Genomic DNA, 15,320 nt, shown 5'->3' with positions numbered 1-15,320 from the left:
CCGAAGAATGATTTTTTACTTTCTCGTGGCTAGTATAAGTTAAGGTGTTAACTTACTTAATCTTACTTAGGGGTAGTGATTGTGTTCAAGGGTTGGAGAATAGTAAATCGATCCACAAGGTTCAGGTATAATTAGAACGCGAGTAGTTCGTTAGATACTATTTTAAACTTACTAAGTCTAAGATTTATCCTGGGTCTGGTAAGAGGGGGGGTCAAGTGAAGGATGAATAACCGAAGTTCTTCACTGTTTATCCTAATTTGAATGATTAGTTTTGTTTTAAAAATTTCTATTAGTCTTAGGTCTTTAGAAAGGGTTGGGTAGTGAATCGACGTTTGAGGTCGTTAGACACTAATTAAGTGGGTGGGGGAGAACAAAGTTGTTCTGTTTGATCCAAGGATAAGCCTTGATGATCAAATTTGAAATTTAATTAAGTAGAAAATGATTTAAGATCCAAGGATAAGCCTTGATGATCTGGTTTTAAAATTAAGTGAATTTAAGTTTTAATAATATTTTAAATGTGTGTAAAGGAAAGATTTAGTGTTTTGATGATATTAGTGGGTTTATGATTGCTGTTATGTTTTAGATGATGGAGCTGGAACAACAGGATGATTTATGATTACTAACCATTTATTGTCATGCTACTAATTTTTATTTTTTATTTTTCAATAAATATTTTTCAAACATGTTTTGTATATTACTGCAGAGTTTTAGGAAAACGATCTTAGATCTTTTTATCAATCGTTATTGTATATTAATAATTTTGTTTAGCGCCTGAAATGATTTTGAAGATTAACTTCAAGGTTTTATGTTTGTACATGAAAATCTAAATTCATTGCCAGTAGTATTCTAAATATAAAAGTTTGTTCTGGTTTTTGCCTAACTATCATATAGCTATATGGCAAGTTTCTACTTTGTCGTATGTCGTCTCTGGTTCGAGGTCTTCTTCCAATTCCGGGTAGTTCTGTTATGGTTCGGAATATTGGCTCTGATCTATTGAGTCGTAGAGACATTTCGATTAAATTATTGTCGTATAACATTTTTTAAATGTTTTTGTCTAATTTCTAATCTATTTTGGTTAATTCTAAGCTATTAAGGTCTTGTTCGAGACTTATGGTCGCACCAGATGAGTTAGGACCGAGTTGGTTAACTCATAGAGTAATTTCGGATAGGGTACACCGTCTGCTCGTCACGCTATCTTATTTTCGGCCGGATAGATTCGTGCAACTTCTTAGTCTAATACCGATCCTAATCTTACTCTTATACTATCTAGTCTCAGGTTGTTTAACTAGTCTCTGCTAGGCTCAATAGATCTAGGGTATACTGGTTTATTGCGGTTGCTGAAGTGCTCGGGAGAGTCCAACTAATTTCTAAGTTAAATTCAAATCTCTCTGGTGCTGAAATTACAAGTAACTTCAGCACTTACAAATAAGTGGGTTGTTAGTTAGATGGATCATGATTGGTTAATATTAAATACTTTACATTGGTAAAATATCTAAATTATCCAATCATAAAATGTAGTTTAGATCAGGTTCCAGTACTTACTACTCTTAAAGAGAAATTGAGCTAAATTTTCAAAGAACGTTTTCTACTGAAGCTTAAGTTTAAATATTCACTAATTAGAACCTTAGCATGTCACAATTTAATCTTTAATCTTCAATTTTACAACAAAAGGAGTTATTCTGTTCATTAAAATAACGAATAGTACCCTCTGAAGTCTTGTTATATTTATTTAACCCTTTCGAGATCAGCACCATATTTGCCTATTTTTAAGAAACGAGATTCCGTGGGAAAACTACACGGATTTAGGTTCTGGTATTCTATCCAAATGACATACGTGGATTTTGATCATACCATATAAAATACAGGCTTTAAAATTTTCCGACGACAAGTTGTTTTTTTTAAAAAAAGGTTTAAATTTACCGTAAAATAAACAAAAAAAGTATCACGGTGCGCCCAAAATTAAACTTATACTAAACCAAGAAGCCACATGCAAATGGCTATTCTTACAACTACGCCGTGTGAACTATTTTTTTAGCTGCTGAAAATGGCAAGGAACTAAAATTTCTTTCCCAGACTTTTCAGGTGCCACAAATACTCGTCAAATGGGCTCAAGTGGTTCAATATAATTAAGCCCTTTCAATCATAAAATGATTGGGATCATAATAGTGGGATTTGACCGATTTTGTAGGGTGATATTTGGAAACCTTTTCCCGGCGTCAAGGATTTTTGGACCGATTTCAAAATTTTGCTTCTACGCCAATTTAGAGCAAATTAAAAACCAATAGATTTTGTGCCTAAAAAACCAATAAAAAGTGTTTTGTGTTGTAAATCAGTTACTAACAAGTTGTTGAAGCTTAAGTTAGCGCCCTTTATCCAATTCAAGCAAAAAAAAATAAAAATTGATTCTCTTCTAACGAAGACTGCAGTGGTCGGAACATTGTCTGAAAATTTTCATAGCAACTGGTAAAATTTCGGAAAAAAAGTAGGAAGGAAAATTCCTTTGGGAAAATATTCTTCTATAAGTGATGTGCATGGTTCAAAGCGAAATTTGAGAACTAACTATGCTGCATAAATTATGTAACGTGAAAAATATTATCTATACTTTTACTTGGAATTAACTTCGTTTTAAAAAATCAACCAGTCCATGAGTCATTAAATGGCTGACTATTTGAAAACATGTTAATTCCAAATGAATGTTTAAATAATCTTTCTCAAACTTAAGAAACTATATAATTTCATTTCCCGTTAGTATTACTGAGAAAACTTTCAAAAAAATAAAATGTCCAGTGCAAGAAGCATTATTTAAGTTTTTACATGGGATTAACATGGTTTCAAAATTCAATATTCTAAAAAAATTCATTGACTGGTTGAAGTTTTCAGCTAGTAAAATTAATAATTATAACATTAATTGCGAAAAAAAAAGATTTAAAGAATCAATTATTTTGAGTTAGAAGAAAAATTTGGGGGGCTCATAGCAAGAAATTTTGCGGGGTATGAAAGAAAAAAATTGCAAGGCAAGAGCAATTATACTTCACTGTTTGGTTCATATTTTGTTGTTTTTTGTACAAATTCCATTTTGATATCATGTTTTTATGAAATTGAATGATGCATTTTTGGTTTACACGTTTTAAGTTTACTGATCAAACACTAAAAAACCAAAGAGCCCCAATCACTAATTTTCTTATTTATTAAACTGACAAACTTGTATTTGAAATCGATTCAAAACAAATTTATACCAATAAAATACCGTATACAAATTGATTTAGAGTAGCTCATTTAGATACGTACACCGTCTTGCGAAGAATTCGAAGGATTTTTACGGTAGAAGAAATAATAATTTTATTTCCTAAAAAATGGATTTAAATGGATTTTCGCAAGGTAATGAAATTCATCATTGTCTCAACCAAAAAAGGTTTAGCTTAACCATTCCGTATGTTTCGGAGCTTGAGAAAATGTCTAAACTCAAGAAAGTCTCTATAGAGTTACAGAGAGCAAGAGTCACCAGAAGCGAGATATTTACCATAAAGTATTGCGATTAAGGGATTTCTCCTCAAATTGTGCAAATTTAATGGTTCTCGCGGTAATGAAAGAAAACTATGTAAGGTTTATTCAAGTTTCGTTTTGAATATTCACGTTCTAGGCTCATTTTTGTTAGGTTACGAAATATAAATGAAAGATTCAAATTAGGAAAAAATATTTTTGTTGCAAAAAGTTGTCATATTAGTTATGCTCATAGTTTTTTATTTCAAACATCGAAACGAAAAACCAATTGAAGGCATACTTTAATTGTTTTTCGACTCTTTGTCGTTTGATGATTTAGAAATGTGAATATAATCTCTATATTTTCTGTATAAAACGAATAGACAAAAATTGGATTAAAATCGATTTAATTCAAAATAAATCGATTTTTTCTTCTACCATCCGTATGAAATGGAAACCAAAAAAGTTGCTAAAAAATGGATATAAACAAATTAAAATTTGGTTGAAATTGACTATCAAACCACATGGACTCTGATCAGGCATGTCTTACAATAGCTGAATAAAATCGATTGTAACCCTTTCTTGTCAGAACGGGGTTGTTTTTTCGTAAAATCTGTTTAGTCTGCTAAAGAGATTTGTTCAACGATTCTATTAAGACTGGTGCCCATGTAGGTCATTTAAGTTTCAGCATTGTGCATTTGTGAATTTGTTTCTCGCAAAATGGTAAAAATCAAAGAGCGGTTATAACGACTTCAATTTGTACGACGAATGTTTGCTCATCCTATGAGAGGATGTCCCTCATGTACAGGATCGAATGCGGAAAAAAAACATATCCGTCGCCAATTGGGTTTCCTCATTCATGAAAACAAAGAAATAGAGGATAAAATTTGGCAGTTTGGGACAGTTTAGAGCGCAGTATTTAATTGAGATATTTCGCGCATTCGGTCTGTCGCCCATGAGAAAAGCCTTTGCCTGATATTCATGCAATGATATGTCCTATACAAAATCATCGAATTGTTCTTCAGACTTTTGAAGCAATAATTATACATTATTTCGTGACGAGGAAAACATATGCGACATATTTGGAGGTAAAAAAAGAACGCTATATGTGACGCCCATGCCAACAGAAAACAAAAACAGTAAAAATTAAGCTTCGAAAACAATATTTGTGGCCATAAAAAATTCAAAAAGAGCTGATGATTTTTTAAGAATACTTTTGATAAACATTCCGCTTGATAGTTGTTCAGCGCAATGCCAAAGCCTTAGTTTTTACGTTTTGAGAAAATCCGTGATAATTAACAAGTAAAGCATCGACTACAAACTGTGCAATAGCAAGAAATTTTGCGGGGTATGAAAGAAAAAAATTGCAAGGCAAGAGCAATTATACTTCACTGTTTGGTTCATATTTTGTTGTTTTTTGTACAAATTCCATTTTGATATCATGTTTTTATGAAATTGAATGATGCATTTTTGGTTTACACGTTTTAAGTTTACTGATCAAACACTAAAAAACCAAAGAGCCCCAATCACTAATTTTCTTATTTATTAAACTGACAAACTTGTATTTGAAATCGATTCAAAACAAATTTATACCAATAAAATACCGTATACAAATTGATTTAGAGTAGCTCATTTAGATACGTACACCGTCTTGCGAAGAATTCGAAGGATTTTTACGGTAGAAGAAATAATAATTTTATTTCCTAAAAAATGGATTTAAATGGATTTTCGCAAGGTAATGAAATTCATCATTGTCTCAACCAAAAAAGGTTTAGCTTAACCATTCCGTATGTTTCGGAGCTTGAGAAAATGTCTAAACTCAAGAAAGTCTCTATAGAGTTACAGAGAGCAAGAGTCACCAGAAGCGAGATATTTACCATAAAGTATTGCGATTAAGGGATTTCTCCTCAAATTGTGCAAATTTAATGGTTCTCGCGGTAATGAAAGAAAACTATGTAAGGTTTATTCAAGTTTCGTTTTGAATATTCACGTTCTAGGCTCATTTTTGTTAGGTTACGAAATATAAATGAAAGATTCAAATTAGGAAAAAATATTTTTGTTGCAAAAAGTTGTCATATTAGTTATGCTCATAGTTTTTTATTTCAAACATCGAAACGAAAAACCAATTGAAGGCATACTTTAATTGTTTTTCGACTCTTTGTCGTTTGATGATTTAGAAATGTGAATATAATCTCTATATTTTCTGTATAAAACGAATAGACAAAAATTGGATTAAAATCGATTTAATTCAAAATAAATCGATTTTTTCTTCTACCATCCGTATGAAATGGAAACCAAAAAAGTTGCTAAAAAATGGATATAAACAAATTAAAATTTGGTTGAAATTGACTATCAAACCACATGGACTCTGATCAGGCATGTCTTACAATAGCTGAATAAAATCGATTGTAACCCTTTCTTGTCAGAACGGGGTTGTTTTTTCGTAAAATCTGTTTAGTCTGCTAAAGAGATTTGTTCAACGATTCTATTAAGACTGGTGCCCATGTAGGTCATTTAAGTTTCAGCATTGTGCATTTGTGAATTTGTTTCTCGCAAAATGGTAAAAATCAAAGAGCGGTTATAACGACTTCAATTTGTACGACGAATGTTTGCTCATCCTATGAGAGGATGTCCCTCATGTACAGGATCGAATGCGGAAAAAAAACATATCCGTCGCCAATTGGGTTTCCTCATTCATGAAAACAAAGAAATAGAGGATAAAATTTGGCAGTTTGGGACAGTTTAGAGCGCAGTATTTAATTGAGATATTTCGCGCATTCGGTCTGTCGCCCATGAGAAAAGCCTTTGCCTGATATTCATGCAATGATATGTCCTATACAAAATCATCGAATTGTTCTTCAGACTTTTGAAGCAATAATTATACATTATTTCGTGACGAGGAAAACATATGCGACATATTTGGAGGTAAAAAAAGAACGCTATATGTGACGCCCATGCCAACAGAAAACAAAAACAGTAAAAATTAAGCTTCGAAAACAATATTTGTGGCCATAAAAAATTCAAAAAGAGCTGATGATTTTTTAAGAATACTTTTGATAAACATTCCGCTTGATAGTTGTTCAGCGCGATGCCAAAGCCTTAGTTTTTACGTTTTGAGAAAATCCGTGATAATTAACAAGTAAAGCATCGACTACAAACTGTGCAATCTGTTTTGTTTTCATTTTCGAAACCTGACGATATATTTTACAAATTGCCGAAGTCGAATGCGTTTCAATTCCAAACTGATTTTTGTCCTCAGAAGGACAAATTAAGGCTATTTAAAAATCTACTATCAAAAATTTATCAAAAATTGTAAGCAGTAAAATTGCTAATTATTTTTATAGATGCCATAAATGTTTTTGAAATGACTCGCGCTAAAACTAACAAGGGAAAACTGCCCCAAGATTTAAACTTTCAAATTAAGTTTTTTTCTTGTGATAAATTGATTTTAAAAAAAATATCAATCGAACTAGCCAAGGCCAATCGTTGTATCTTTTGCAATGATTGAATTAGGAAACCCGGGTAGCTACTCTCTTAAATTTTTTGGGTAGAAACGTTTATTTTTTGGCATCAATTTGCATAAAATTATGAGCAGTTGAGTCCTATATTTGACTCTTTTGAGTCCTATATTTGAAGTGAGTTTCTTTTGCTTCAGTCTGATTGGCTAGAAGTAGACAACAAAGCCTCAACACCATATCAAAACTTTTTTGTTCACAGTTTCGAGTCTACTTATAAACAAGCCGAATTCGCCAACAAAAAAATATCTGGCAAACTATTCATTTTTTCCAGCTTTTCAAATAGGCTGCAGTATTTTACCCAAGCCAAAAAAAATATTAAAAAATTCCAGAAAAAAGTGATCAAATTCATTGCTAAAAACTCTGCGAAATCGGCTAAAAATAAAAATGATCGCATTCGTTGTAATCAAAACGATCATTGCGATTGCGATCAGTGTTCTGTATTTTCTATCTCTCTCTCTCCTCCTCTTCCTCCTCCTTTCTCTCTCTCTCTCTCTCTCTCTCTCTCTCTCTCGATCGCTCGCTCTCTCTCTCTCTCTCTGCATTATACATTAAATATTACACAACGACAAAGTTAAGAAACTTGTTCGAAATAATTAAAAGACCAACCTCTTTCAACTGATGATTGCATATTATCATAACTGAATGCAAAGTGAAACAAGTTGAGTTTAAATTGTGTTATTTTATCCAATTAATGCTTTAAAATGTTAAAATTTGTAACACTTACTTTGTTAAGTTAGTTTTTTTGTTATAAATTGTTGAGACAGAGAAGTATAGTTGAATTTTTTGTTTTCAAATATTGTTTTTTTAATAAAATCGATTTCAAATTTTTTATATCAAACTACTGTAGACATTTTGAACTGCAGTTAAATTATTTAAGTGTTAGTCTAGATACGAGCAGCTTTGTCGATTATTATATCATCTGAAACTTTGTTTTCTCATTCGTCATCCATGAAAGCAGGTGTGGCTCTAGCATGCAAATGGGCCACAACAGATATCGGAAGAATAAAATAGAATATTCTGGTGGTAAACGTAATCAAATTGCCCTCCTCAATTATATTCAATTACAGCATTTCCGGGTTGGGTACCGTGCAACATCGAACATCCGAAAAACCAAAAAGTTTTGCAAACACATCCGAAAAACAGCTTTAGTAGGGCAAACATCCGACATTTTTCAAAAAGTGGGGCAAAGATCCAATTTCTACGGTTCGCTTAGAATATGTTTTTGTTTGGGACCGCGGCAGTCGCTTCATTAACTTGTTGCGATCTTGCCAACAGAAGGTAACACTCTATTTATGAAAGTTAGAGCTGGTTATCGCCGTAAAGCGGCGACGCGCGCATGGCGCGCCCACCGATAACTTTAAACCGACAGTCTGCTAAATAAGAATTGGCTAATCGAGTTATGCGGGGCGGGGCGGGGCGAGCGAGGCGTTGACCGGGGTGGGGGACTTGTAGGGGGTGTAAAGGATCGTAATTGTAAATTGGAGTGAAACCGAGAAAAAAATACAGCAATTTGTTGAGTTAAATGTTCGTTAATGACGCCACTCTTGGGCGCCACGCTTGGTGAATTTTATGACGTCACGCTTAGGGAGGCCACGCTTGGGATGAGTAAAAACAGCATTCAAAGTAATTTTCGGCACTGTTGAACAAAATTTTGGTTTTCGGCACTTGCACATCGGCAATGTTGTACTGCTCCAGCTGATTCAGCGCTAATTCAACTGTTTCAACTGATTTAGTGCCATTAAAATAACGTTGAATCAGTGTTTTGATTGTTGATAATTGTTTATCTGAGCGAAAAAAAATAAACTCGAAATAAAATATGCCAAAGTGTTGCATTCAAACAAAAAATATTCCGTCCGAGAGAATTCTTCATCACAAACCATCAGCAAAATCTGGTGATCTGAAAATGTTTTTTTTTTAAATGAAACCAAACAAAAAATGTAGATACATGCGCTAATCAATAGGTGAAACATAGCTGATTTATTGTTAGTTCATCCGTGGAATATCGCTGATTCATTGCTGATTCATCGATAGCTGACAAAAATTGTAATTCCCAGCGCTGATTCAATTATTTTAGAAAAACTTATAATGAAACAACAATGTACCATTGTGAAAAAAATCCCAAAACTTAACCATCAGCGATTTACAGAATGATTTTTTAGGTATAACCCGGGGTATCATTCGGATAAGAGCATTAAATTTTTAAGTTACGATTTTTGACTCTGTTGTTTGTACAGTTATGTGGTGTTAGGCCAACAAGCCGAAAGGCCAACAAACCGAAAATAGGATTACGATTCCAACAAGCCAAAAATTAATTTTGTTATACATCATAAAAACAGATTGTCACTGTTGTTTTGCAATTTTTACGTAATTCTGATGTAATTTACGTTATTCCGATGCAATTTCGGCTTCAAGATATGGCGGTTTGTTGATTATTAGCCATTTATGTTGACTATAGATAGTTGAAATCATCAGTTAATTCAAATTTACGAGTGGAAATCTTCTTAAAACGTAATGCAATCATCAATGGTTTACCTTGATTTTTAGCTGCGTCCGATTGCACGTTTTGACCTTCTGAAATAAAGAACAGGCGCGTAAATAAGACAAGAGATGCGAATCTCAACATTTGTAACCGCTTCTCCGTTTTTCGACCAAAAGTGAAGATTGAAAAAAGGAAAACTTGATTTTTATCTTTCTCTTTTTCTTTGAATTTATGATAAATTTTTTCCTTTTATTTGAGAGCAAATTATATATCAACGGTTATTTTTTCTACCATTGTGGATTCAATAAGAATATATGACTATTTTTTGAACCAATGGTTATAAAACTTCTTTTTACAGAGGTTTAGTTAATAAATAATAATGAGACCGAGTAATAGGTTTATAAGGTTGTAAACAGTCTTTATAGAGCAAAATGTTTTCGCAATGGATAGTTAATAATGGTAGCTCGTGGCCATCAACTTTTCGCTTGATCAATTATCTATTGAACTGTGATTTCCGGAAAAATTATACCCAGGGCTAACTCAATTTGGCAACATTTTGGATCAAAGTGTTAGTGTTTTCGATTAGAATAGATAAAGAAATATGGAGTATTTATGAACAGATATATCTTCAGGTACTTTTTGTTCGATGGTACGTTGCTTACGTTTATTGTTTTCATTGCAACGTGTATACCTAAGGGAAAACAAATTTGTCGATAGAGAAGGGAAAGAATACCGGCCAGCAAAATTGCGCCAGTTTTGAGAGGGTTATTTTGGAAGAGCGTTGGCCCGTTGGTGTATTTACAGTGATCAGGAATTTGTTCACAGTTGCAATTGTCAAACTAAAATATAATGGGGAAATATTTATCAATCACAGCAATCTCATTTTAAAATCTTTTGTAGACTAGTTAAATAAATGGTTTAAGTTGTCATACTTTCGTTTCACTGTCAAACTAAATCGTTTTCAATTACCGTTCAAATCTTGACCGGCCATATGAAAGATTCCTTCTGAAGCGTTATCAAGCTTTTTTTCTGGGAAGCTTCTTTTGTCGGATACAACTTGTTATCGAATCCGGTTTGCCTTGGTAATAATCCCCAATTTTTAATTAATACGAAAAAAAATTCTATGCTATCAATAAAACACACCCAATAAATAAGCTATTTTTGTGGGGAAAAAATGCGAAATCATAATTTTAGAAGAGTATGTTAAAGAGTAGGCTTTGTTAGAATTCTGCCAAAAGTTTTTTTAAGCAAATGTTTATGAAGGGCTGTCATTTTTCTTAAGTGACAGGTATTCTACCTGAGTCTGTTTGCAGAATGAAATTTATTGCGTCCAGGACGGAACGGTCCAAATCCAACGGAGCTCTCTTCAGTTCCAGTGTTGTCTGGATCGCAACTTGATCCGGATGAGTTATCCCGACTGAGGGGGGACTCATAGCTCTTGCTGCGGGCGAGGAATTTTCGGAGGGGTCTTCCAAGAGTCCTCCAGGTGATATTTCCACCGATGTTGGGGGTCCATAAGTGGTCCTGGTATAGGCCATGAGTAGCTTAGTGTCTCCCACTGCAAGCTTTAACATGTAAATGCAACTTAAGGAAAAACTGAGAATGGCTATTTTTAAATTAGATTCATTCGATTTTGTCATTTTTTTGAACTAAAATATGCTCCAGTAATTATTTATAGACTGATTGACACTTAGGTTAATTGGCACCATAGGCAGATTTAGGTTCCTGTCAATTGGACGAAAGAAAGAAACGTGTGTAATTGGTTAAAACAAAATAAGTGAATGCAATTTCCAATCAGCTAACTTCTGAAACTTCGGCATTTCAAAATAACACGTGAAATAAGTTTTTAATTATCACATCGGCAAAAATTGTATAATATTTTATGAATACGCTAAACGTGATCATAAGCCAAACAGGTGGCCTAATTGCTCACAATCGATATTATAATACGGACCAGAACATCATATCATGTGTTACTAATAACACAATAAAAATGTATAATTGTGAATTTGCGGCAGATTATCGGATTAGTGGTATTTAAGTCTTCGAATCAAACGTTGTGTTTCTCATTTTATTTCATATTTCAAATCTTCCTGTTTTTTCCTTAAGAGAAACTAGAAGTAATATACAAAGGGATTATAGCAGAAAAAACTACTTTTCACTCAAATATTATGTAAATGACCTGCAATAAATATAATTTTTATAATGCTATTACTGTTTTCAGCCAAAAATCAGCACAAGAATTGTGCTTTTCAGCAAATAAACCTAACTTTTGCGTATAAAAAATATAGGGAGCGAACCAGACAAAAATACTTCTTTTCGTTAGCAAGGAGACATTTTTGAAACATTGTCAAAAAGTAAATTTGATTTTTGGAGCTAAAAGCAGGAAAATTTAAATAGTTTTATGGGTACCTTGTCAAGGCAAGCCTCGTCGATTTGTGTGTAGTGTGGGTAGTGAATGCGTAGGTTGCCCCCCTTGAAGTCGGGTCCCTTGAAACTCCTGATTACAGACACCATGAGGGAAGAGGCCTGCTTGTCCACATACAGAATAGACCCAAACACGACCACGTCAGACTGAAAGCGAAACAAATGTTTTTCTTTGATATTGTAAAAACCAAAAGAAACACAGACTAATTGTACCATAAGAGTTAAGAAAGACAGACACCACGAGTCTCGACCGATTTTTTTTTTTTTTTTTTTTTAATCATTTTATCCACGAGGGATAGGACCAACATACGAGCTGTTCATCAAAAATGGAGATGAAAAAGAAGTTACATGGCGTCATGTTTGAGAGCATATTGAAGCCTTTTCATTTACGTTTTGGAATTAAAAAATGTAACTCGAAGATATCTGTCAGTTTCGGCCGATATTTTCTTACACGACTTATGAAACACTTGTCATTCTTGCGTCGATCGATACTTCAAATTATTTCGAAAAATCGAGAAAAACATGTTGAAAAGTTTTGATTTTAAATGATGTTGGAATGAAGAATCTTTCGTCATCTTGATTCATTTTAAGCTTAAATTGTAAATTTTAAACTATTATAACGATATAAAGCAATAGGTAGTTTTTTCAACCAGTTTTTAGTTTCTCTTCTCCTCAAGCACACAAAAATGATGTCTTTTTTTTTGTTCTCATGAGTATTGTAAAAAAATGTGAGTGAAACATTTTGAGATACGTGCACAACGACCGCATGTTTTCAAACTTTCCTTCAAAGTTTTTTCAGATTCATATTGACAGAAAACCCAGAAAAAAAGGAGAAAAAAACCGTTTGATCTTGATCGTTTTAAAGCTATTGCCAATATCAGTTGTACAGTGCTGATTTAAATTAACGGACACAACGAATAACATTTGAAATTTCAAACTCGTTTTTATCAAACTGAGTTAATATTAGACAAAAAGTGAACAGAACAAATGCTGCTTAGAATTTCACCAGAACAAGGTTTTTAGAAATTTTTCTCTTTCTAAAACTTTGATGGGCTCTGTAATAGAGTTCTTTTGGTTTAACTTTTTCATCAATCTTTTTTGTCTAATTTTGAACCAATTTGAGAAAAGCGCGTTTGACATTTCAATTGTGTTCTTTTTGTTCGAATAATTTAACTGAGCACTGTACAGCACAAACATAGAGAAACTTTGAAAATTAAACGACCGCAGAAGAATTTGTGTTAGAAGAAGGTTTTTCATAGAAAAAAAAAAACTTTAATTGAACTTCAATTAGAGCGCTTTTTTATCGACAGTAACGGAATATGGGCTTGAAGTTTTCTATTCGAACCAATTTTGGTGATAGAGATAAAAGTTATCAGCAAGACAATTTTATACCCCGATAAGATATCAACTTTTTGAGTTAAAACTCAGAAAGAATTTTTGAAAATCTTGATTTCTATTGAAAAAGGAGTGTGTCAAGTGTTGGCAAACCGAATGAAAATTTGCTGAGTATGGCCAACATATCGCTTTCACGAACTATACAAACAAGGAATAATCAGCAGAAATTATGTTCCAGTTTATTTTTCAAGGCAAAACACTGATTTCTCCGGCCACCTATATGTATCTCAACGATCTTTATACCAAATTTTGCAAAACGTGTTCATCGATGAGACAAAACATAAATTGCATGCTTACAAATATCTTGCTTGCAATGTCTCTTGCCAAAAAATCATTTAAAGGCATAATTTGAACTATGTAGTGTGCTTTAGTTCAATTACGAATGGTTTTGTACCGGATCAGCTCGCGCCCAATTGAAACCTAGAATTGGAATTCTCGATCAGCACAGCTCATATCTTTCAACCTTTTAGCAAGGAAAAAATACACGGAAAATTTAAGCAATAATACTGAGGCTTCGTCAACTGGAGGAAACTTAATCGGCTACTCTTTGCAAAAATTGAACAAAAACTCGATCCAAAACTGATATAAAGGAAAACAAAATTGCTTGTCTGCTTTTATTAGCAGTGAGTGTTGCGAATGACTTTTTGGGTGTCTGAACTAGACGTTGGCAAAATTGTTGAGGAATTTTCAAACCAAATTGATTTTTTAAACAAAAAATTTCCCGCACACCAAGTAAAACAAATGATAATTTTGAAATGTTATTCCGACTTTCGAAGGTAGTGAGAAATATGTATGAATAGGGCGCATTTTTATTTAGACAAGTTTCCGAAGAAAAATTATAAAGTGGGTATCGAACCTGGAATCTACGCATTTCCAAGTCTGTTAGCTACGCATTATCCGATATATATTTTGAGCATACGTTATCTGCTCAAAAGTTATAAGTTTGCAAAATCATTACACAAAATATTATCCCGCAAATAAAATTGCTCCGAATTGAAATTAAGCTAATTGGTCAAATTATTTTCTGTAACGACTCAAACTTTCAGACTTTCAGACTTACTATTTGATACCTGCTAAATTGACCTTTGTAAATTAACGAAAACTTTTTTATGTATAACTATTCGAGAAAAATTAAAGTACGGTTCGGCATTTTCATTCTTGTTATTTTGGGGTTGTGTTTCATAAAACCAATTTTGCGGTTGTGTTTCATAAAACCAACTAAAATCTTTATGGGCCAAACTGTATTTTTTTCCGACCAAATGAGAAATGTCGAGGAACTTGTACTCGGATGTGTTTTAGTTTTTTTCTTTTTGTTTCTTTTTTTCCATGCAAAATCACGTAGCACAAACAATCATTGGAGTGGGTCGACTTATACAAAATTTTGAGCTTTTTCAGTAGTGATTTGAACGACATTATGAAATTTCAAAAAATCTCAGTGTTGAGAAAAATCGGTTAAAAATTACGAATTTTTGGTCTATTTTTGAGTGGTAAGGTTTTTCAAACTAAGGTCTGCAGGCTTATATTAGCTTGTTTAACCTAAATTTGAGCCGTAAAAACAAATGTTGTGTTTTTTAAAGCCTGTGGTCGTAAAATTTTGTTCTCTATGCTCAGTAACCGACTATCCTTGTTGTTAAATGTAAAAATTCAGCATCAAGCCGAGAACATATTTGTTCGGGAATCCAAAACATTGCTAATTTTCTCCGATCTTTTTCGCCTCCTTGCTGTTTTAGATTCCACAAAAAATATCTTAAGCAATGTGTTGTTCAAAGTCACTCTAAAAGCTGGAAAACACGCAGAATTTGTAAGAAAATTTGCGGAATCTGCAACAAAGTTTGCGGAATCAGGGGCAGTTTGTGGAATCCAAAATCAAAACGAAAAATGCGTGTGGTAAAATAGTCTCCTATAGTCGCGCAATCCGCAATTTTAAACAGAATCCACAAATTAGAATCGGAATCCGGGATCCTCAAATTGTAAGCGGAACTACTTATCTGACAAAAGTAATGGGCTGACAAATATTACTT

At 33.1% G+C, this 15,320-nt stretch overlaps 1 protein-coding gene across 1 annotated transcript in view; it reads right to left on the bottom strand.

Moving 5' to 3' along the window:
- LOC134844346 (agrin-like) overlaps nucleotides 1-12,262 on the bottom strand; it is a gene marked incomplete at its 3' end in the record, with an annotated part of 48,898 nt that extends 36,636 nt beyond the window's left edge. Inside the window, 4 exon segments of the mRNA XM_063861023.1 lie at nucleotides 9,531-9,569; nucleotides 10,775-11,042; nucleotides 11,890-12,051; nucleotides 12,215-12,262. Coding sequence (XP_063717093.1) covers nucleotides 9,531-9,569; nucleotides 10,775-11,042; nucleotides 11,890-12,051; nucleotides 12,215-12,262 — 517 coding nt within the window.
- Nucleotides 12,263-15,320: the final 3,058 nt, after the last annotated feature.

This window comes from Symsagittifera roscoffensis, chromosome 1 (assembly GCF_963678635.1).
Source record: "Symsagittifera roscoffensis chromosome 1, txSymRosc1.1, whole genome shotgun sequence".
In the NCBI taxonomy this organism is placed as follows: Eukaryota; Metazoa; Xenacoelomorpha; order Acoela; family Convolutidae; genus Symsagittifera; species Symsagittifera roscoffensis.
The sequence above is the reverse complement of the archived record's forward strand: the minus strand, read 5'-3'. Positions and strand labels throughout refer to the sequence as shown.